Source organism: Contarinia nasturtii, unplaced genomic scaffold, assembly GCF_009176525.2.
Source record: "Contarinia nasturtii isolate CC-2019 unplaced genomic scaffold, AAFC_CNas_1.1 Cnas_scaffold_928, whole genome shotgun sequence".
Taxonomy (NCBI): Eukaryota; Metazoa; Arthropoda; class Insecta; order Diptera; family Cecidomyiidae; genus Contarinia; species Contarinia nasturtii.
In genome coordinates this window covers 2,125,495-2,146,178 of record NW_022198275.1, presented here as the reverse complement: position 1 = coordinate 2,146,178, position 20,684 = coordinate 2,125,495, and the positions used below count along the sequence as shown (strand labels likewise).

The following is a 20,684-nucleotide window of genomic DNA, read 5'->3' as shown; positions in this document are numbered from 1 at the left end:
AAGAAATGTTAATATTAAATTCCAAAATTCCAATCGTTATAAAAAATATTTTTGAAGTGTTGTCACTTTCGAACACATTAAATCCACGGTATTAGCACCGCATTTACGACAAATGTTGTTAAATAAGTTTGAATTTAAAAGTATTTCGTCTGGAGATGATTTTTGTTACAAAAAGACATTTTGTTTCATTCTGAGTAAGCAATTTGCGAAGTTGTGTTGAGTTAAACATTGTGAGAAAATTTGTCGTTGAAAAATAAAATAAAATGCGTGTTGTTACTGCCATTTTTGCTGTTGTCTTTGCACTTCATGTAAGTGAAACAGATTAATCAAACGATAATTTTTTTTACAACTCTTCTTCGTTTTAGATACTTGTGGTATTATGTCACGATGGCAATGAAAAACCTGATGCGTTGATGAAAACATTCATAATTGACCCAGCAACGGATCTTTTAGATAAAATTCTAAAACCTCTACAACCGATATTTCTGTCCACATTTGAGTGTTTTTCACTCAATTCGAAGTTGTTTAATCCGATTCCTACAAACACCCAACTATTTTATCTTAAGAATCATATTAATAAGAATGCCGATGAAGATTTCAAGAAGAAATTAATTTCATTGTACCATGTGCTTGAATCTTTTTCAACTACCATATCAAAATTGGAGGCAAGAGCTCAAGAAAATAATCAATGCTGTAAATCATTTCAATCAGTCTACGCCAAATATGTAAATGGACTAAAAGAAAAAACTCCCGGGAAAAATTTCAACACAGTTAGATCATATGAATCTACATTAGTGCGACAATATCTTGAATTGAACAATTTGGGAAAACTTTTACAACCACCAAAAAAAAATCCATATATACCGAGAGAAAAGTTTGCCGATTTAATTGGAAGTTTATCTTTAATTCAAAACTGGAAAAAAACAAAAAACGGACCAAAATCAACTGATGTATTCACCAAACTAAATTCAATCTTGGAAAGTTTTGAAAGCATTAACACCAAAAATATCAACGGTTTCAACGACGAGGCAGAACATATTTTAAGAGATAGGTGTCCATCTGTTCAGAAATTTTTAAAAGAATTAAATGCCTAAGGACATTTTAAAGAATAATAAACGGTCTTTTTTACTGTTTCTTGATATTTTCGAATATTCACACGACACATTAATCGATTGAAAACGATTGAAAACGATTGAAAATGTCGGAAAAGGTAATTAAGTTGAGTTTTTTTTTTATTTTCAAAACAACTTTTTCTCAATTTCCATTGCATATTATGATAGGACAGTATGTGTAATTCTGCCCCAATAGCTGAAGTTCAATTCAATTATTGAATAAATTTATACGACCCATTTTTTTATCTAATAGAAACATTTTATAACTCTTTCAATTTAAAATGTTCACAATAAAATGCAGTTTACAGTTTGTTCTCACTTAAATTTGTTTACGATTGTCATTAAAAATTGGAATATTAATGAATAACATTTTAAAGCGCCCACACTTTGACGGAATCAACAATTAATGACGACTTTTCTCTATCTCGCCACGATCTGAGCCATTGTGATCGATTTCTCCAAAAGTCTTTCATTCCCTTTGATGAGTGATTTTCCCATGGTTTCTTACCATTTTGATTCCATACATCTGGGAAATAACCATTTGTACCGCCAACAGCCAAATTAATGAGAAAATGGAACTGAAAAATATAGTCAATTTTTTGTATTAAGTTTGTGTCTTTGCATCGACATACATTTTGAATACTTTTGGGTAGCGATTATTTTTCACTCAGAAAATCACATACTTCTTCATCAAATGGTGCCATTTTTGTACCAGATGCCCAAATATTATCACCGCTAAATCCACCACGTTTCCAAAAACCTTCACCAACATCAGCAAAACCGAGTTCAGTACCATCAATAAAGAATTTTATTCCATTTTCATTCCAATGGAATTCATATTTATGGAAATCATTATTGTATCCAGATGCATTGCTTCGTGAATATGATGCAGTTCTATAGGCGTCTTGATCCCAGCGTGGACCAAAGTGCAGCGTTGAGAAAACCGTTTCAACGCCAATTTGATCTTCATTTCCATATTTAACATTGCCACGTGACTCCATCAAATCGATCTCACCTGAACGTGGCCATTCACCAAATTTCCATTGCGTTGGTAGTAGCCAAATAGCTAAATGAATGGATTAAATTAAATGATTATTGTTTAAGAATATGGATTATCATTTAAACCTGGCCACAACCAATCACCCTGCGGTGTTTTTGCAATAACTTCTACGCGACCGTATTTGAATGAAAATGACTTTGCCGTAGTTAAACGTGCACTTCGAACTGGATTTATAATGATATCTCCACCAGCGCGACGCTCACAATGTTCTTTATTCCGAACCCGAAAAATCAACGAAAAAAAAAAACAATATTTAACAAAGTTCCACAAAATTCAACGAATATTATTCGAACCTTTATTTGGATCGGTGCAATCGTCTAAACGCACGTAGCCATTTTCAACGGCATCGTAACCAATTTTATTTGCAGTTAATGTTGGTTTTATATGCAGTTTTCCACCATTTGCAAAGCTATTTTCGTCGTCTGACACATACCTTTGGTTGACAGATATTCGGAGGTTGTCGCCCGTTTGATACGAAATTTGAATTTTTATATGAAAATTATAAGAGAATTCGTGTTAGGTCAGTTATATTTAATCGATTGTTTCTCATTTAGTGAATTGTACCAAAAAGATAAATTGATAAACAATGCAAGTAAAGAACTTTTTCTTTGTACATAGCTTCACCAAGAGATTTTTTAAAAATGCTTGAAAACAATTATTATTGTATTTTTCCCACTGAATGTTTTGATTTGGCATCAAAACACAACACAATTGTTGACGTTTCACATACAAATTTTTTATATAAAAAATAATTATTATTCCTTGATTGTAGTTTGTGATCGAATATTTAAGGCATTCGAAAAATGAGGAATGTCGTTTTTCCACTTTACACATACCAACATACCATTGAAATTCGCCATTCTGTTTAAAACATAAAAATTAAATTAAAATACCAAAAGTTTTTGTAGATTATCTTTATCAGTAATATCTACTTTATATTATGATATGGAGATATTTTCAGCCAGCTGAATCAGCTCAGGCTACTATCGTCAGGACAAGACTGAAATGAAATGAAAACAATGGAAGTGATTGTTTGTAAGAATGGAAGTGTTTTTATAACTATAACAACCACTTCTATTGTTGTCGCTACTTTTCAGCGCCTGACATCGATTGCCTGAACTGATTCATCTAGCTAAAAATATCTTAATATAATGTCTGATCATTATTTTTTTTTAACTTACACCACCGCCCCAGATAGATACTTCTGGTTGCCACTTGTTTTTGTCCAAACTATCGAACGTTTCTTCAAAAATTAAATTGCCCGCACACATTTTGGTGGGTGCAGCAAAACCACTTGACGTTGTGATTGTTGGCTTGCAATCTTCAGCAATAGAAATTGCTGAGATGCATAACAGCATAAAAATTGAAAGCATTTCCTTCTGAGAATATTCACGTTTCACGGTTTAGATCGAACTGACAAACTTGTAACTAAACCCAGTTAAATACTATTCAATACGAGCATAATGAAAATACATTTAAAGAAACAAGTTGTTCACTCTTACGACTCGAATTAATATTTACATTGAACTTTATTTGCAAATATGACTATATGTATATTACGTCATCAAAGAATCTTTGAAGAGTAGAGAGAGAAAGAAAGAAAAGAGCAAAATTGTTTCAATTCACAACAAGTTTAAATGCAAATAGAAAAGAACAGCAGCATCAGAGATGATTCGAGGTCGCAACACTGAATTGAAAACGAGTTTTAAAAATACAAATATATTAAATGTATTGTGCAAGATTTGTGATTAACTTATCGTTTGCTTCTTTTATATACAGATATCGAACAATATATGGTCACGAATTTAACGGCTCTTTTTTCGTAAATAACAATCATTACGGTTGTTTTATTTTTGTTGACATTACACACTGGTCTGAATATAAAGCAATTATTCATCAAATTAATTGATTAAGTAAATTCTATTCGATAGCTGATGTGGTATATAACTTGTTCAACGCGGATTTTAACGCGAGGAAATGTGTGAACATTTTTTTTTTGAAGATATGTATTTTCATTTTCAGATTCTAGATTTTGAACTTTTTTTTTGCAAATGTTCATCGAATAAGTATAATAAAGCAATGATAATTCGAATTCTCGCCATCAAATTACCACACAAACTGAAGTTGATTCGCAACGTTGAAAGGTTAATTAATTTGGTGCTTCCAACGCATTGTCATAATAATTACGTACGATGTGCATATTGATTCCCAAAACAGTTGCTGTAGAAAAAATATGTTTTGGTTAATTGTTAGTAATTTAAGGAAATCAGTGATTGACGTTATTCTTTATACACACGCTTAACAACTGAATTATAAATACCTGTGAAACAGCCAATTAAGAATGTATTATGTAATTTCTCATCCTTCAATTGTTGTTACTACTCTGATTTTTATCAGCATGCGACGAGTACTACTACTTTTATACTTAAAAAATTTATCTGGATATTGGTTTCGTAGCCCTTTACATCACATTATACATTACATCATCATATATAAGTCATACCAAACTTAAACCATCTTACCGCGATAGAAGTCGTCGCTAAAAATAAGTTGTTCGCAAACATTTGAACTACATAATTTTCATTCAATAGGTGCGTTTAGCAAATTTTATTAACAAACAACATTTTTTGTTTTAATTTTTTCTACACAACAAAGTTTAAATTAGTTGAAATATGGTACATTTTCACAAAAATTTGAGATATGCGTATTTTTAAGGGTCAGTAACCTTATTGTGTATTAGTATTAATCGTAGAAGCCGTTTATGTTGATCATGTAAATGAATTCGGCTATTTCAGCCTGATAACCACATTGTGACATTTTTTTGCCCGCATAAATGATGTACTTGATGAGATTCGTGAAGTCTTCCTCGATCTGTATTAATTTATCATAATTTGGATGTGAATACACTCCATGGTTATCACATTTCCAATTCTTCGATTGAAGTTTACTGCAAACAAAAGACAAATTTAATCAATCAGCGTTCATTTCCAAAAAACCATAACAACAATTGGTTCTTACTTGCAAAATCGAAGAATAACCACAAAAATATCCTCAATTTTCACATAAAACTCATTGCTACTTCGATTCAGCATGCACAAGAATTTGACACGTTTTAAGTATTTGGTGTGTTTTTTGTACAGATCTTCCATTGATTTTACGGTTCTTAGATCATCTTGAAATTTGTGCCACGAACCTTCAATCGCAACTGATATATTATGATTCTGCAGTGAATTGATAAAACAAAGTAATTTATGGCGTATATGCTGTACATGTCGAAATTGTGACGACAATTGAATCTTTTCAGCCGATTGCTTTCGAATGTCCTTTAATTTCTACAAAAAAAAAAAAGAATATGAATTAGAAACATTGAAACTGTTGCTTCTGAATTAATAGAATCAAACGGAAAACTAACATAAAAACATTCATCAAGCAGCCATGTAATGCGTCTCAATTTGAGAAGATGTTGGAATACTTTATCATAATGATCGATGGCCTCATTGCTTAGCAACAGATTTAGCGGCCACTCTTGTGCAACTGTATAGCTCAGATGAAGTTCGCTAAATACGTTCGGCGAAGCGAGGTCAAATTTATCGGGAATCTTTGGAATGCAAAATGATAAATACTCGGCATTTTTATTCGTGCCACCGCAGCTCGATTGTAGTGCATTCTCCAATATGGCTTGTAATGCGTACGGACTGAGGAGTTCGCTTGGTTTCTGTACAGTTTTCAATTTATTTAGTAATCCATCACAAATATTGCTCGCAAATTCTCCGTCCATCATAAAATAATAGTTGCGGAAACATTCAAAGTGCGACAATATGTCAAGATCATGGAAGAATATTTTTAGAATTTCATTGTTAAGGATGTTAGAATAGATTTGAAGTGGAATGGTGAATGATTGTTCCAGAAAAAAGGCCAAGTTGCCTGAGCTCAGGTGTTGTAGTTCGGTTTTCGATAGCGATTTCGACGATTGATTGATTGGTGATGGTGGTGTTGCTTTGCTGTTTCGGGTTGCACTCAATCGTGATGAAATATCAAAAATGCTACTTGAACCGGACGATGGGCGCAAAATTTCAGAAAATGTTGGTTGACTTTTGTATGGCATATTAAATTCAAATTCACCGTTATTTCTTTCGATGCCGGCCGTATTCAATGCGCTCAACGGAGTCGGTCGATTATCAACATCAGCTGAAAATTGCTCGAAATTTACTTGATTATCTTGTGCAATCGCACAATCTAATTTCAATTGAGTTTTTTCGTCGCTCATTTTACTGGAAGATTTATCAAGATATGGTTCGGTCATCGAACACGCCATTAGTTCATCAGACGTGGTTGACATTGGTGAAACGATGAAATCACTTTGGCATGGTTTTGGCGATAATAAATTTGATCGTCCCAATTGTGCATTGTCCAAATCCAAGCTGAGACTTGCTTTCAATTTATTTCGAATCGATGTTTCATTCGTTGTTCGTGTATCTGTCACATTTATTCCATATTCTTGTGCCAACACTTTTTGTCGATTGATTTGCAAATCTGACATCGGTTTATTTGCATTTAGTTCATCAAGCTGTGCGAAGGTGTGCTTGTGTCCTTGCGCTAATTTTTTAATTCGATTGAAATCATCATTGCCACTCGTGCCACGAGTCTCGGCCGCTATATTTACAACAGCTTCTGTAATGCCAAATTCGGATGCTAACACTTTATTACGATTTTTCTGTAGTTCGGTCATTACGACCGGTGCTAAAATTGTCACTTGTGCGGCATTTGCATTCGCATCGACCAAGCCAAATTCTTGTTGCAACATTTTCAATTTATTCTTTTGAGCATCTGTCAATGGCGCGTTCGCCATATTCACCCTTTGTGTGACTTCATCGCTTGCCGCCAAGTCGATGTTTGAATTCAGAACATTTGCTCGATTTCTTGCTCGATCTATTGCCAATGTATCAACCACATTTGAATTGATCAAGTCAGATGTACTTCGGGGTAAAGTGACTCGTATCATATCTGGTGTACGAATCATTTCAGGTGTTTGCATAATCTCCGGCGATTGAAATGCTTTACTTGATGTGCTTGATGTCATGCTCTTGTCGGCATCAAAATAAACGGATTCTGCATCGGAATCTTCACTTTCCATTGCCTCTGTGTCGAAGTTTACCAACGTATTCTCCGTATCATCCGGATGAAGGTCATCAGGTTTGGACGATATTTTCAATTTCAGAGACTCGATTTCGGTGTCGGTTCGTTTCTGTTGTGCGTCGATAATTTTAGCGAGTTCAGTATAGTATTCGATGTTTTTCCTGCGTTGTTCATTCTCTCGTTCTAATAGTTCCAATTCGGCAAATTCACCCTGACGCAAATATTCACGATCGGCTTCCACTTCTGCACGCCGCTTTCGTAACTTTCGTTCACGAATTTCTTCGATTTGTTGCATCAATTCTAGGCGATCTTTTTCACATTTTTCATGCTTTTTGATTGCTTCCGCTTTTTTATCCTCTTTCCATTGCTCTACAATTAATTTTGATCGGTTGGCCATCAATTGTACTAATTTATGACGCTTCTCCCGATCACGCTTCAATAAATCTTCAAGTTTGAATGGCCGACCGCAAACCGATTGAGCCATTAATTCATATCTTTGGCATTCCGCTTCCACGGCACGAATTTGAGCGAATGACAAACAAACTGTGATTTGGGGTGGTGTTATTGATAGCAATGGATGCTGAAAATAAAGAAAGAGTTCGAAATACACATCAATTGACACAATTCAAAATAAAAATTGAAATGAAATCATACTCACCATTGGATTATAAATTTTTAAGAGATTTGAGTATTTGCCGCATGACAGTATTGAGTGTTCCCATCCCAGTAGGAAACCTGGCACTGAAGTTTGCTTGATCACAAAAGCTTTGTCAAAGAATGGCTTCGTTTTTGGTAGATAGTAGTTTACGAACTCAATGAAGAGCTCTTGGCCCGAATTTTCGACGCTTCCATGATAAATCCAATTGGAGAAACGTCTGCAATGAAAGTAACCACATACATTTATAAACCGAGGGAGATGACATATAGTGTACACGAGCTCATAGTTTCGGAAATTTAAAATAGTTTATCCGGGAAATGAGCGCCACAGCAATTTTCAAATATACTTTCAAATTGGCGGTGGCAGAATGTACGCAAGAAACACAAATACATACCTAAAATAAACATCACAGCATTGAGATAAAATGAACACCAGCAAAGCGTATACATCCTGTTGTGTCACGTCGTTGATTTGTGTATACAAGTATCCGAGAAAATCCGAACCATACGATATTTCTCGACCAACATCTATTGTGTTAACAAAAATTTTCTATTTTAATAGTCTTTTTCTAAAAATTAATGTTAAAAATTTATTGATTATTAATTAATTGATAACCTACCACTTGGATGGACGGCCAGCAATTTGGCCAAAATTCTAACTTGTTTAATCAGTGGCGATACTCGAACTAATAGCTCACAAATTGTTTCTTCTTTCTCAAAAATGACAGCACTTCTCAATGTTTCCAAATATCTATCCAAACTTGAACACAGAGCCTGTTTCAATGAAGATTAAACTTAATATAATTCATTTGAATAAATCCACACAATTGGCTCAAAATGGGTAAACAAACGAACCTTGAATACAAATCCATTGTATTTCAGTTGAAAATTATTCGTACCAATTAGTGATTTTAGCCTTTTATAGCATGCACCACATTCGATGAAATCCAATACAAAATGTGCAATTGTTTCGGGCATTATATTTTCGATGGTTAAATTTTCAAGTAAGCTAAATGTCATGGTGTTTGCATCGTATACAAATGATTCGGATTCAATGCCGATCAACAGCAATTTGATATGTTCATTAAATCGTTTGCTATCAATGATGCTCACGCGAAAGTGTTGTTTTTGTTTGGCCGCTGTTAATGCCATCAAATTCAACGATGCGTCTGGTAATTCGGTGCAAAATTTCTTTTCGCATAATGATGCAATGAGCACTGGATCGGTGTCTTTGTTCAATGGTATTCGTAAACCTTGATGTTCCCATCGATTTGCTTCGTAGTAAATATTGCTCGGACGAATTCGACTTCTTACTTTTTCCAATACTTCCTCAACCAAATTCGGTTGAATTTGGGCAATCGAATGTTTTATTGTTTCGTTCATTATTGCAGGCAATTGAAATTGTTTTGTCCTTCGGTTCAATTTTCTCATTGCGTTACAGTATGGATTTTTCTGGAGTTCAACACTCGGTTGCCAATTTAATTTGAAGTACTTCGGTTGCCTCGCTGGAATCGATGATAGTTGATCGATTGCAAGTGGAAAATACGACTCAATTGTCAACAATGTATCGATTTTGCTTTCATTTTTTAGCAATGTAAGAAACCACAGAATCGAATAACCATCATTTTGTTCATGGCAAAAATAGTCGTTGCCATCGACAAATCGAACACATTCTTGGAACAAATCATGTTTTTCCAAAATCTTCTTCTCTAGCCGATCATTGATTAAACCGTAGGGTCCGAAATTTGGTCGCATCTCACCAACAAAAATACTGTACTCAAATTGACTGTATTTCAGCTCACGCACTGGATCAATGGCATCCGAAAAACCTTCATCTATTGATATCGACCGATTTGCAGATATTGATTTTACATTTGATTTTTTCAATAAAATTTCGAATGATTTTTTTCGACATTTTTTCAATAGGTCCTCGGAGATGATTTCATACTTTTGTGGACCAGATGGCTGGCAAAAACTATGCGCAATTACATCTTTCGATGCATTCACATCTTTGTAAATACTTTTACACAATTCATCCAACAAAAACTGAATGCTCATTTGATGTGACAACTTTTCACCGATTTTCAATTGATCCATTTTCGTTAATCATTTAAAATAAATCACATTTGATTAAGTTTAGCTTGAAATTCGTTTTAAATCATTGAAAATTCGTTTAAACTTGTGCAACTAAACTACTTGTGTACACACCAAAAGTTTGACAGTTCATCGATGCTATTTTCTTCATTGTTTGACAATTGACAGTGTCATGGTCACCAGTAGAGAAAGAGAGAGAGAGAAATGGCTGCGTTCTGAGCACATTGTTTATATTCGGTGCGGAGCGATTCAAAGTGTAGAAAAAATAAACGGACTTTTTGACGGAATGACAATAAAATTAGAGGGAAAGTTCGTAATATAAATTAAAAAATACACATATGATTTTGTTTATTTAAACCATTTTTCGTATTTTATTTAGGAACATAACCTTGAGACAAAATTAAAATGACAAAAACCTTAAAAAATTGCTTAAAAAATGCTGTTAAAATAAATACTGTATGAAATGAGTTTTGATATCAAGTGTAAAAAAGTTTAGAAAAACGCCCATTGTGGCCAAAAATGAATCAAAATAGTAATCATGACAAAATGATATCCAAAACCTTATTATGTTACACTTATTTGCGGTCTTTTTTTACGAATCAATTTGATTTTTGGTGAGATGTTTCGCATCACATCGTGATCACGTCTATTCAATGCGTTCGAAAAAATGTTGACGTGCCATATTATATGCATCCAATTGGCCGCGATGCCATTCTTCGCTGTGTTGAATCGAATCAGCACTTGTCAATTGTCTCACCACCATGGCGCAAAACGATTCGGCGTGTCCGTTTCCCATTGCATTATCCAAAAATCGTTGAAAATTTCCACTGTTTTCTTTATCCGATTGCATATCACTCGAATTGGGCTCTGATTCTGTGCTGGTTGTCACTTCGTCCGATTGCAAAAATTCTTCACTTTGGGTGACGTCATTTTCATCATTTTGATTTTGTTTATAATGTTGCTTAAACAACAATTCAGTCAATTGTTTCAATCCGCCGATGACATTTCGTTCCGTCATTGACAACTTGACCGGAGACTTGGCTGAAAATGTATTATATATCGAAAAAAATTGATTATTAATCGTTTAATGAAAAATTCAATGCTCAAATAATATACAAAATTGAAAATTCGATTACAAGTCACGTTGTTGTCGAATTCTTCTATAAAATTATCACGGGTATTTTCCACTGAATTCAAAGGTAGCTCGCTCATTTTTGTTTATGTAATAATTGAACTGACGGAAGAAGCTATACTTTAAAAACTTGATTTTCGGCCAAGTTTTAAAATTCAATTTTTAAAAACGTCTAAAATTCACTTTTAACTATTCAGTCAACAGTTTGTAAACATTTAAAAAAATAAAATGAAAAATTCGAAATGAAGAAATGTCGAAATTGATTGTTTACGTCCGTGCATATGTGTGTCTGGATTTTGAATGAAATAGAATGCCACATACCATCAATTGTGAAAGAGTTGAACTATTTTGGCGCGAATTAAATCACCAAAACGGTTTCATTGTGTGCGTGTACATGTATTACATAGAGCTAATACGTTGTGAACGCACTCCTGATCGTGTACAAACCATATGTCAATGCACCTATCAAGTTGTAAAATAAAAGAACCGTTTATTCTTCTTTTTTGAATCAATTTTCCATCACCACAAATTCCAATGATTTTTAATCATGTTTTTGTTTTTATTTTATTTGTTTTACATTTAAAAAAAGATTCATGTATAAAATTCAATATAATAAATCAAATAAAAATTACAGTAAAAGAAAAGCGCGCGAATGTGATATATGGTCAAAATATACACAAAACGTGAATTTAGAATTCAAATCTCGTTATACACATGCAATAAAAAAAAGCAATAACAAAAATGATAAATGAACAGTAAAAACGTGCTTAGATTCTTAAATATTTGACATTTTTCAAATGTCTACAATTACATTGTTTTCGATTAAAATAGACAGTAGAGATGGATGTATTAAAATAGACGTTCTTTTTAGAAGGAACAAAAGGTTCGATTTAATTTGTGCTTGTTCTACTCGACTGTCACGGATTTGGCGAGATTACGGGGACAGTCAACGTTGCAGCCACGTAACACTGCAATGTGATAGGCCAACAATTGCATTGGAATGACGGTTAAAATACCCTGCATGAATTGAAAAACAAAAGAGAATCCATGAATTTTCCATATTTGAGTCACTTTTCTGATTTCCTCATCATTCATCCTTACCTGAAGACAGTCAACTGTTTGTGGTATCTCAAGAGTTTTGTCTGCATGACTTATAGTCTCTGAATCGCCTTCTTCGCAAATCAAAATTGGATTACAATTACGAGCTTTGACCTGAAGTAATGCGTTCATGCATTTCTTGTAAACTGGATCGCGAAGTACAATCATAAGTACTGGCATTTGTTCATCGACTAATGCCAGTGGTCCATGTTTTAATTCTCCAGCCATAATACCTTCACTGTGCATATATGTCAATTCTTTGACTTTCTGTAATTTTCAAAAAAGAAAAATGAATTCATTGTCTTTTTCGAAAGTGTTCACTCAAGTTCATACTCACCAATGCACCTTCCAAGCATGTGGCAAAATTGAAACCCCGGCCCATAATCAAGAGCGATTTGTATGTATGAAGCTCTTTGGCCAATTCATAAACTTTTGAATCCAATTCTAATACTTTGCGAATTTGATTTTCTAATTGAGCGAGGCCGCGAATAATTTCCAAGCGTCGTTGTTGCAATGAAATTCGATCTTCGCTCATAACCAAACCGAACATGACTAACGAAATGAATTGTGATGTATATGCTTTTGTCGATGCGACACCAATCTCTGGGCCAGCATTAATGTGAACACCGCAATGTGATTCACGGCAAATCGAACTGCCAACCGTATTTGTAACACCAACAATCAATGCACCGCGACCTTTGCAATAACGCAATGCCATCAGTGTGTCGGCCGTTTCACCCGATTGTGAAATAAAGAAGCAAACATCATCACGGAAAATTGGTGTGCCACGATCCAAGAAATCGGAGGCCAATTCAACCATGACTGGCAATTCGGTGAGCTCTTCAAGTAACTGACGTGTGGCCACCGCACTGTGATATGATGTTCCACAGGCGATCAACATCAAACGACGACAACGTTTGATTTCTGGAATGTAGTCTTTGATGCCACCCAAAACAACTTTCTCTTGTTTGAAAATGACACGACCACGCATCGTATTGATCACAGACTCTGGCTGCTCGAAAATCTCCTTTTGCATGAAATATTCATAGTTTCCTTTCATTATTTGTTGAATTTCCATTTTCAATGTGGTTATTTCACGTGCATGTGGATCATCGTGCGTTTTACGCAAACGATGAATACTCAATAGACCATCTTTAACAGCTGCAACATCATCATCCTAAAAATAAAACACCGGCATTTCATTATTTTAAGTTGCAACTGTTAAATAAAATCACCCTTACCTCCAAGTAGATAACTCGGTTTGTGTGCTCAATAACGGCTGATGCATCGGATGCAAAGAAATACTCAACTTCCTTGTCGTCGACTGGCATAAATTCAGATGTGCTATCAGTGCGTGGCAAAATCGGAATGTCGGGAATACTATTGTTCCGCGGACGATGTTCTACATGTGAGGAATTCAAAGTGAACATTGCAAAAAAAAAAAAAAACACCATACAAATTAGAACAATTGTCGAATATTTCTTTATCTAGATAAAATGTTATGTATTGTTTCTTCAGATAAATAAAATGGTCAAAGAAAAAAATTGTCAGGCTACCAAATTAGGCAATAAAAGTGTCCATTAGTTCCATATGCCAAAGTGTACTTTTAAAGTAAAAATAATGAAAAATCAATGGTAGAAAACATACATGTACTTTTGAAAATGATTTAAAAATGAAAAAAATTTCATCAATTTCGGCCAAAAATGTCCATTACAAAAGGTACCAGAAATATTACGTAAAAAAAGCTTATAATTAAAAAAAAATCGATTGCACCAGAAACCCAAGTGTACACAATGAAATATACACAATCACTGCGCAATTTCAAAATTTGTTTTCATTAAATTCGGTGCAACAAAATTATAAATACGAAGAACCACACCATAAAAAAGCAACGTGAAAATTAAATTATTTTTTGTTGATATGATAAATGATATATGGAGAGCTTCAATAAGTAGAAACCATTCACCACACTTGAATTGTTTCGAAAATATGTTGAAAAAAGAATTATGATTGCGATTGAGAAAACAAAATAAAATGAAAGAACATTTATAAATAAAATCGTACCTTGGTGGTTGCTAGCGATATTATCATCTGATAAATCAGTTTGATGTATGTTTGTGTGTGTTTCGATTAAATGTGTAACACAGAAAAAAAAAAAAATTAAAAAATTTGTATTAAAATGGTAAATGATATCATTTTCACATTTTGTGAAATTTTCATTCTTTTCATTGAATTAACGAGAGAAAATAGCATGAATATTATTAACATCACACAAAAAAGCCACAAAAATAAACATAAAAATAACATTCAAGAAGATGTGAAAAACGTGTAATTGAAACAATCATTGCCAAAGGCTGGTTGAAAATTGTAAATTTTGTCTAATTGTCCGGCTCGGAGTCTTTGTCTCTTCCTAAACTGGTCGATCGTCAATGTTCAAGTGATCCGTTTGTCAAACTAGATTTTTTTTTTTTCCTGTTAAAAGTTCACATAGTCAAATGCATCTAATTTTTTACCTTTACCGTACAAAATGGGAATGTGATCGGTAGCCAAACGTGTCTTTGTTTTAATTCCAACCAAAAGTGGCGATCCACGTCGCGTTGTTACACATTCACCGGGAAAATGTTTTGACTTGAATGCCAAAGCGAATGCACCTTCCTGTTAACAAACAATAACACAGAGTGAAAAAAAAAACAATAAATAACGATTATTATTATTTTTTTTGTTAATTTAACCATGTCAATGTGATTTCTTTTTTGCATAAATACCAAATCGATTTCACGATTATAAAAAGCAAACGAAATTAGAATATCAAAGAAAGAAAGGAAAGAAAAAACTCGAAATTAAAATTGATGAAGGTCAACCAGGTTTGGTTGCCATTTGTAATCGCATACAAAATGCACTCACCAGCTGTTGAATAACTTGTTCGACCAACTCACGGAACGAATAGTTTGGATGTTCACGATACAAATGGTAGATGAGCTTTGCGATAATTTCCGTGTCTGTGTCTGATTCAAATGTGTGACCTTTTGATTCCAAATAGTTTTTTACATCTTTGTAATTGGTGATAATGCCATTGTGAACAACAACAAATGAATGATCGGCGTCTGATCGTTGTGGATGCGAATTCACTTCACTCGGTACACCGTGCGTTGCCCATCTTGTGTGCGCAATACCAACATGAGTATATAATTCAAAATCGGCTTTTGTTTTACCCTCTTCACATGCTACATCACAATAAAAAAAAAACGGGTAATTTAAAAATAAGCATTCAATGAATAATTGAATTTCAGCTTTTGATGGTATACCTTGTTTGATTGCTTCTTCGAGTACAAACACTTTTCCAGATCGTTTAAATAATACCATATTTTCGCCATCGTTTGAATCAATAGCAACACCGGCCGAATCGTAACCACGATACTCCAAACGTTTCAAACCGGTTACCAATAAATCCAAAATCTCTTTCCGAGTTTTCGGTGTCAAGTAATTCAAATATGCAAATATTCCTGAATAAAATGAAAATGAAAACAACATCATTTGTTATTCACACTTTTTTTTTCTAAATTTGTTATCATAGAGGAATTATTATGCAAACTTTTTGACATAATCAATTTTGACCGACTGAGTGCGGTGATTACTGTTTATCGCCAAAAAAACCTGAATAGCTTTTGTAAAGGACACATATTAAGAATCGTTTCTTCAGAAATGTAATAAATGATGAAATTTTTTTTTTTTTCCTGGAACTTTTATCGCTGTCGCATACTAATCGGGGTTAAATGTCATTATAGCATTGGTTGATCAAATGAAATCATTAATTTTACATATTATTGCAGATGAAAAACCTTTTTTCAAGCTCAAAATTGCCCACGCAAACTTTCTTCTCGTGATTTATGTTCGTTTCAATGAGTTGAATTCATTTGACTATTGTCAAGGGGACTTGCAGTGAAGCAAAGAAATTGTATTTCATTTATTACAAGTTCAACAGCATATTTGTTGATTTGGTCCTAGTTTTATAAAATTCAAATGTCATATACCGGAATCATTTATGTAAAAGTCGAAACGTAACGATACGCCAACCATTAATATGCCAGTTGAAATGGAAAACGAATTCAATACGATGGTGACGGGATTAAAATCAGCGACGGCATGAATTGAAGCTGAAAGTAAAATGTGCACGAGACAACAATTGATATAGCCATTGTCGGAGTAATAATAATCCCGTTATTAAATGTCGATCGGCTGACACAAAAGACTCTACTAGATCATATAGCCAGCAGTTATTATGAGTTGTGAACGCCTCTCACCACACACATCATACGCTCGTCGTCTATTATTACAAATGATTCCAATGAAAACAAGCAAAAATGCTTATAAAATCAGAGTATTTGTGTTTATGGTGCCGACGTCACAGTCATCGAAACTAATTGGAAATGTTTCGATAGCTATATGCGCATACACACACGCTCGACTTTATTTTTTTCTTCTCTCCGTGAATATTTTTGAATCTTTAATTTATTTAAGAAAGTGAAAGTTGTTTTTGGTTTCAATTTTTTTTTGCATCCATTGACTTCGATGTGATTCAAGTATCGCAGGAAACAAATAGTGTCGCCGATATTCTTTAGCCAACTATAAATTGATCAGTTTCGTACTTTTTGATCGAGATTTTTGACATTTTTTAATACTTCATTTAGCATATAATTAGAAATTATCGTGAAGACATGTCTCTATGCGGAAATAAGTTGCTTTGAATAAACATAGTTGAAAAACAACTAAGCTCAGTGTCGTGTTTTCAGACGATTTAATTCTAATTAAACACATTTAAATAACTTTTTTTTTATCAAGCATCATCCAAACATGTGTATTTTGTTTATCAGTTCTGTTTTCAGGGAATTTGTTGATTTGGTCGCTATTTTGGTCGTTTGGAATATGTGAATTTGATTTTATCACTGCCACACGCTTAAAATATGATAAGAATTTGGAATAATGATTCATTATAAACTTACCACACATTTTTGATGAAGTATATACTCTGTTTGTTTTTTTTTTTTTTTAAATAAAATCACTGCTTCAATAGCCAATTGTTGTCTGGAAGAGAAACAATGAAAAATACTCGAAATTAATTGAATTGAAATCCACACACGGTTCTAAATTCACATATATCAACAATATTTTAATTTTTTAGTCCAAATTTCATTTATTTATTCACTTTGCGTACTCAATCACACAAATTTTTTATACTATAGCATAAGCTGCATCATTTTGATGGCGCCGTATGTATGCACGTTACAAATAAATATATGTATGTACTAGGTTTTGCCACGTTATAATCAACGAGAATACGCGGTCAATGTAAGCAATGTTTGCTTATTGGAGCTTAGCTGAAATATTTAATTTTGTTCTGGTTTTTAAAATTATATTAAATTCGAAGTGTTTCTTTTTAAAATATAATTGAGTAACTTCGAATTAAACAATGCCATTATTAGTTTGAAAAAACAAACAAAAAATATTCGACAAATTTGAACTTTATTGGAAATTCAATTCCAACTTCTGAAAATTGATGACTCTCCGAATTAAATTGGCGAGAAATATTTTTACGTAATATTTTTAGGCATAAAATGTGAAAGAAAATCGTTTAAATATTCAACAGGTATTAATTTGCAGGCACAGTGTGAATCGAACTTCGGTTCGAAAGGTAATTTTTGTTACTCGGTTTCTTTCAAATTTAATCAACAAAAACTGTTAAAACAAATGAAGATGGTATTTCTTTCTCAAATATAAAGAAGGAACCATTTAAAAAAAATTGCCAATTTCGTTCACGTATTTTGTTAAGGAAAAAATGTACCGAAAAATGAGCTGGACGTATAACCGTTCACAATCGCTTCACATTCAACACTAAAGTCATGATTTGCCAATTTATCACATTTTATTTAATACTCGTTGCTGGATCGATGAAAGGGAACAACAAAACTAGTTGGTCATATATATAAATGGCTTGTAAAGACACAGAAAACAAGAAAGACACGAATAACTTACAAATACACGCATATATACACACATATATATTTATTTATCACTTGTGTAAACGCGGGTACTACGCCGTCAGCGTTTAATTTTTTTTTTATGCGAAAACAAAAAAAGAAAGAAAAGAAAACAGTAGCTATTTCAATATGAAGCATCACAAAAGAAAACGTTGAAATGGATAGCCAAAAACTTTATGTGACCAGCAGCGTATTCAGTTATCGATTTGTATAAATAGACTAATTGAAAGTATTGTATCGTCTGGGCGTACTGAACTTGATGATTCCATCGATTGCGTATGCAAAGTGCCACAATGACGTCGCTTTGAATTTAATCAACGTATTTAATTGTAACACAATACACTGAGATACGTTAACTGCGCCGCGAACATTGTGATACACAACGACACCATGCAGAAACTATAAATCGATCTGAGTGAATCAGCTGTATGAAATTTGGTACCACATGCATTGTCATACTGATTGATAAAGCCGGCGACAATGATATATACTATTTACACTATTTTCTACAACCGTTTGTATTTTTTTCAAAATACACATCTTATTTACTATTGTTTATTTTAATTCATTGTTTACTAATTGATACTCATAACTTACAAGTAAAAACAGTGTTTTCTTAGCGAATCTATGTATTACCATTTGACGGACATTATTTTATGTTATCAGCCGGTATTGAAGAATGAGAAATAGAAACAAAAAAATCACATTGCATACAAAACACTTTACTGATGTACTGATACGTACTGATATGTTTTGTGCAAACGTGACACATGAAACGTCAAACCAACTCATGACCATTCCATTTCGTGTTGAACATTCGAAACGATGGAATTTGGATAAAAAGCTTGCGGCATGCGAATCAAGAAGTTTTCATCATTCAAATATCTTTGTGCCAGCATTTAGATTTATTTCCAATTTTAAACCGTATAATAAAAATAAAAATAAAAATAATAAAATGAAAATTGTAATTTTTATGTTGTCGCATTCTATCTACCATGTTTTGCGTTTCACCGATATAAAAAGTGTAGCGAATTATGATCAACATGGCAAAAAACCATTTTTCAGTTGCGCTTGTATAAATCCGACAATTCATCTTTCTAGTCCTCTGAACAGAATAACTATAGCGCACTTGTTTCATTCGTATTGCTTGCTGTATTTTCATTCAAAATTTGTCTTCCTTTTCCAATACTTCTGCTGATCCAATTCTTTTTTTGGGCTAAAATGGTCTGAAAATAATACAATTTACATTTAATACAGCCAATTTTAATTCACAAATTCGTCGTCAAAAATAATATCAAATAAAAACCTCTGACTTTTCATCATCTTGGAAAATCAACAGAATCATGGCTCGTACGCGAATCAACAGGTTTGAGGCAGAAGTTTTTATGTTTTAAGTGAAAATGTGCTAAAAAATGAAAAATTACCCATTTTTGGATCTTTTTTTAGTTTTTAGCCATTACCATTGAATGTTTAAATATTTTTGATTTCTTGCGCACATGATTAAAGTTTATGGACTGGCCAACAATTTTGCTGAACATACCAAACACCTATCATAACGAATTGGAATTTTATTATACCTTCAAACAAGTTTGATTTTATGAAAATAGCCGAAGTCACTTGAGGTATAATTGAACAAGTCCACAAATGTATACTTATAGTTATTGTATCGCGCTGAAACGTGGTATAGGAGTGCATGAGGGATGAACCTATTTACCTATAGAAGGAACGATAAAATTCCATCAACGGTTTCCTTCAAAATGCCAATATCTTACTACTTTTTGATCACAATAGTATGTGTGTCTATGGCCGTTGACGTATGCAACTTGAGGCTCAAGTCTTGAGCTTGTCACATTTCATTTAGAAGCGCCGATCGAACAACACTTATTTTGTTAGCATTCATCGAAATTTGATTTCCCGAATTTGTTTTTCCCGATTTTTTTTCCCCGAACGGTACATTTTCCCGAAAATGAAATCACGAATAGTATATTTTCCTGAAAGTCAAATTTCCCGATTTTTTTTCTCGAATTTTTTTCGCGAATAGTGACTTTTTTCGGAATAGCATATTTTTCTGAAAATTTTCCGCAATATCTCGATTAGTATAAAACGCTTTTTCGATGAGCACCTCTTTCTCAAGCTCTCGTTAATTCTTATGTTCCATTTTAAGCATACTCTCTTATTTTTATTGAATTTAATTTTGCTTGGCTGTTGTTTCGGAAAAAATGAGACAGAGTGCTATTATATCACTTTTAGAATTTGCGACGAATAAAATTATTTTTTTGAAAAATTTACTATAGAAAAAATCGAATTGTTCCTGGAACAAAATCGAATTGTTCCCGGAACAAAATCGAATTGTTCCCGGA

At 33.3% G+C, this 20,684-nt stretch overlaps 5 protein-coding genes across 10 annotated transcripts; 1 reads left to right on the top strand and 4 right to left on the bottom strand.

Annotated features, from left to right (window-relative positions):
* The first annotated feature begins 172 nt into the window (after window positions 1–172).
* LOC116343008 lies at window positions 173–1,214 on the top strand. Its single transcript, XM_031770871.1, has 2 exons — window positions 173–308; window positions 366–1,214. The coding sequence occupies exons 1-2, from the start codon at window positions 264–266 to the stop codon at window positions 1,092–1,094; spliced, it is 774 nt and encodes a 257-aa protein (XP_031626731.1). The 5' UTR covers window positions 173–263; the 3' UTR covers window positions 1,095–1,214.
* Window positions 1,215–1,420: 206 nt separating this feature from the next.
* Window positions 1,421–3,633, bottom strand: LOC116343007 (beta-1,3-glucan-binding protein-like). The gene is made up of 6 exons (XM_031770870.1): window positions 3,354–3,633; window positions 3,017–3,033; window positions 2,466–2,605; window positions 2,238–2,381; window positions 1,796–2,178; window positions 1,421–1,690 (listed from the first exon to the last, which is right to left on the bottom strand). The coding sequence occupies exons 1-6, from the start codon at window positions 3,543–3,545 to the stop codon at window positions 1,484–1,486; spliced, it is 1,083 nt and encodes a 360-aa protein (XP_031626730.1). The 5' UTR covers window positions 3,546–3,633; the 3' UTR covers window positions 1,421–1,483.
* Window positions 3,634–4,749: 1,116 nt separating this feature from the next.
* LOC116342989 (gamma-tubulin complex component 6) lies at window positions 4,750–10,160 on the bottom strand. The gene is made up of 7 exons (XM_031770841.1): window positions 8,821–10,160; window positions 8,586–8,739; window positions 8,361–8,493; window positions 7,967–8,183; window positions 5,585–7,888; window positions 5,191–5,504; window positions 4,750–5,119 (listed from the first exon to the last, which is right to left on the bottom strand). The coding sequence occupies exons 1-7, from the start codon at window positions 10,060–10,062 to the stop codon at window positions 4,915–4,917; spliced, it is 4,569 nt and encodes a 1,522-aa protein (XP_031626701.1). The 5' UTR covers window positions 10,063–10,160; the 3' UTR covers window positions 4,750–4,914.
* A 331-nt stretch (window positions 10,161–10,491) lies between these two features.
* On the bottom strand, window positions 10,492–11,495 carry LOC116342983. The gene is made up of 2 exons (XM_031770834.1): window positions 11,196–11,495; window positions 10,492–11,100 (listed from the first exon to the last, which is right to left on the bottom strand). Exons 1-2 carry the CDS (start codon window positions 11,269–11,271, stop codon window positions 10,706–10,708), a joined length of 471 nt encoding a protein of 156 aa, XP_031626694.1. The 5' UTR covers window positions 11,272–11,495; the 3' UTR covers window positions 10,492–10,705.
* Window positions 11,496–11,840: 345 nt separating this feature from the next.
* LOC116342859 (glutamine--fructose-6-phosphate aminotransferase [isomerizing] 2-like) lies at window positions 11,841–19,016 on the bottom strand. 6 transcript variants are annotated; one of them, XM_031770639.1, is made up of 10 exons: window positions 18,922–19,016; window positions 17,290–17,371; window positions 15,595–15,792; window positions 15,194–15,513; window positions 14,803–14,944; window positions 14,354–14,380; window positions 13,531–13,691; window positions 12,627–13,466; window positions 12,293–12,556; window positions 11,841–12,208 (listed from the first exon to the last, which is right to left on the bottom strand). In XM_031770639.1, exons 2-10 carry the CDS (start codon window positions 17,294–17,296, stop codon window positions 12,098–12,100), a joined length of 2,070 nt encoding a protein of 689 aa, XP_031626499.1. In that variant the 5' UTR covers window positions 17,297–17,371; window positions 18,922–19,016; the 3' UTR covers window positions 11,841–12,097. The 6 variants fall into 6 exon arrangements, with proteins under 6 accessions (XP_031626499.1, XP_031626500.1, XP_031626498.1 ...); XM_031770640.1 differs by having other exon boundaries at window positions 18,961–18,979; XM_031770638.1 differs by lacking the exon at window positions 18,922–19,016 and adding an exon at window positions 18,129–18,241.
* Window positions 19,017–20,684: the final 1,668 nt, after the last annotated feature.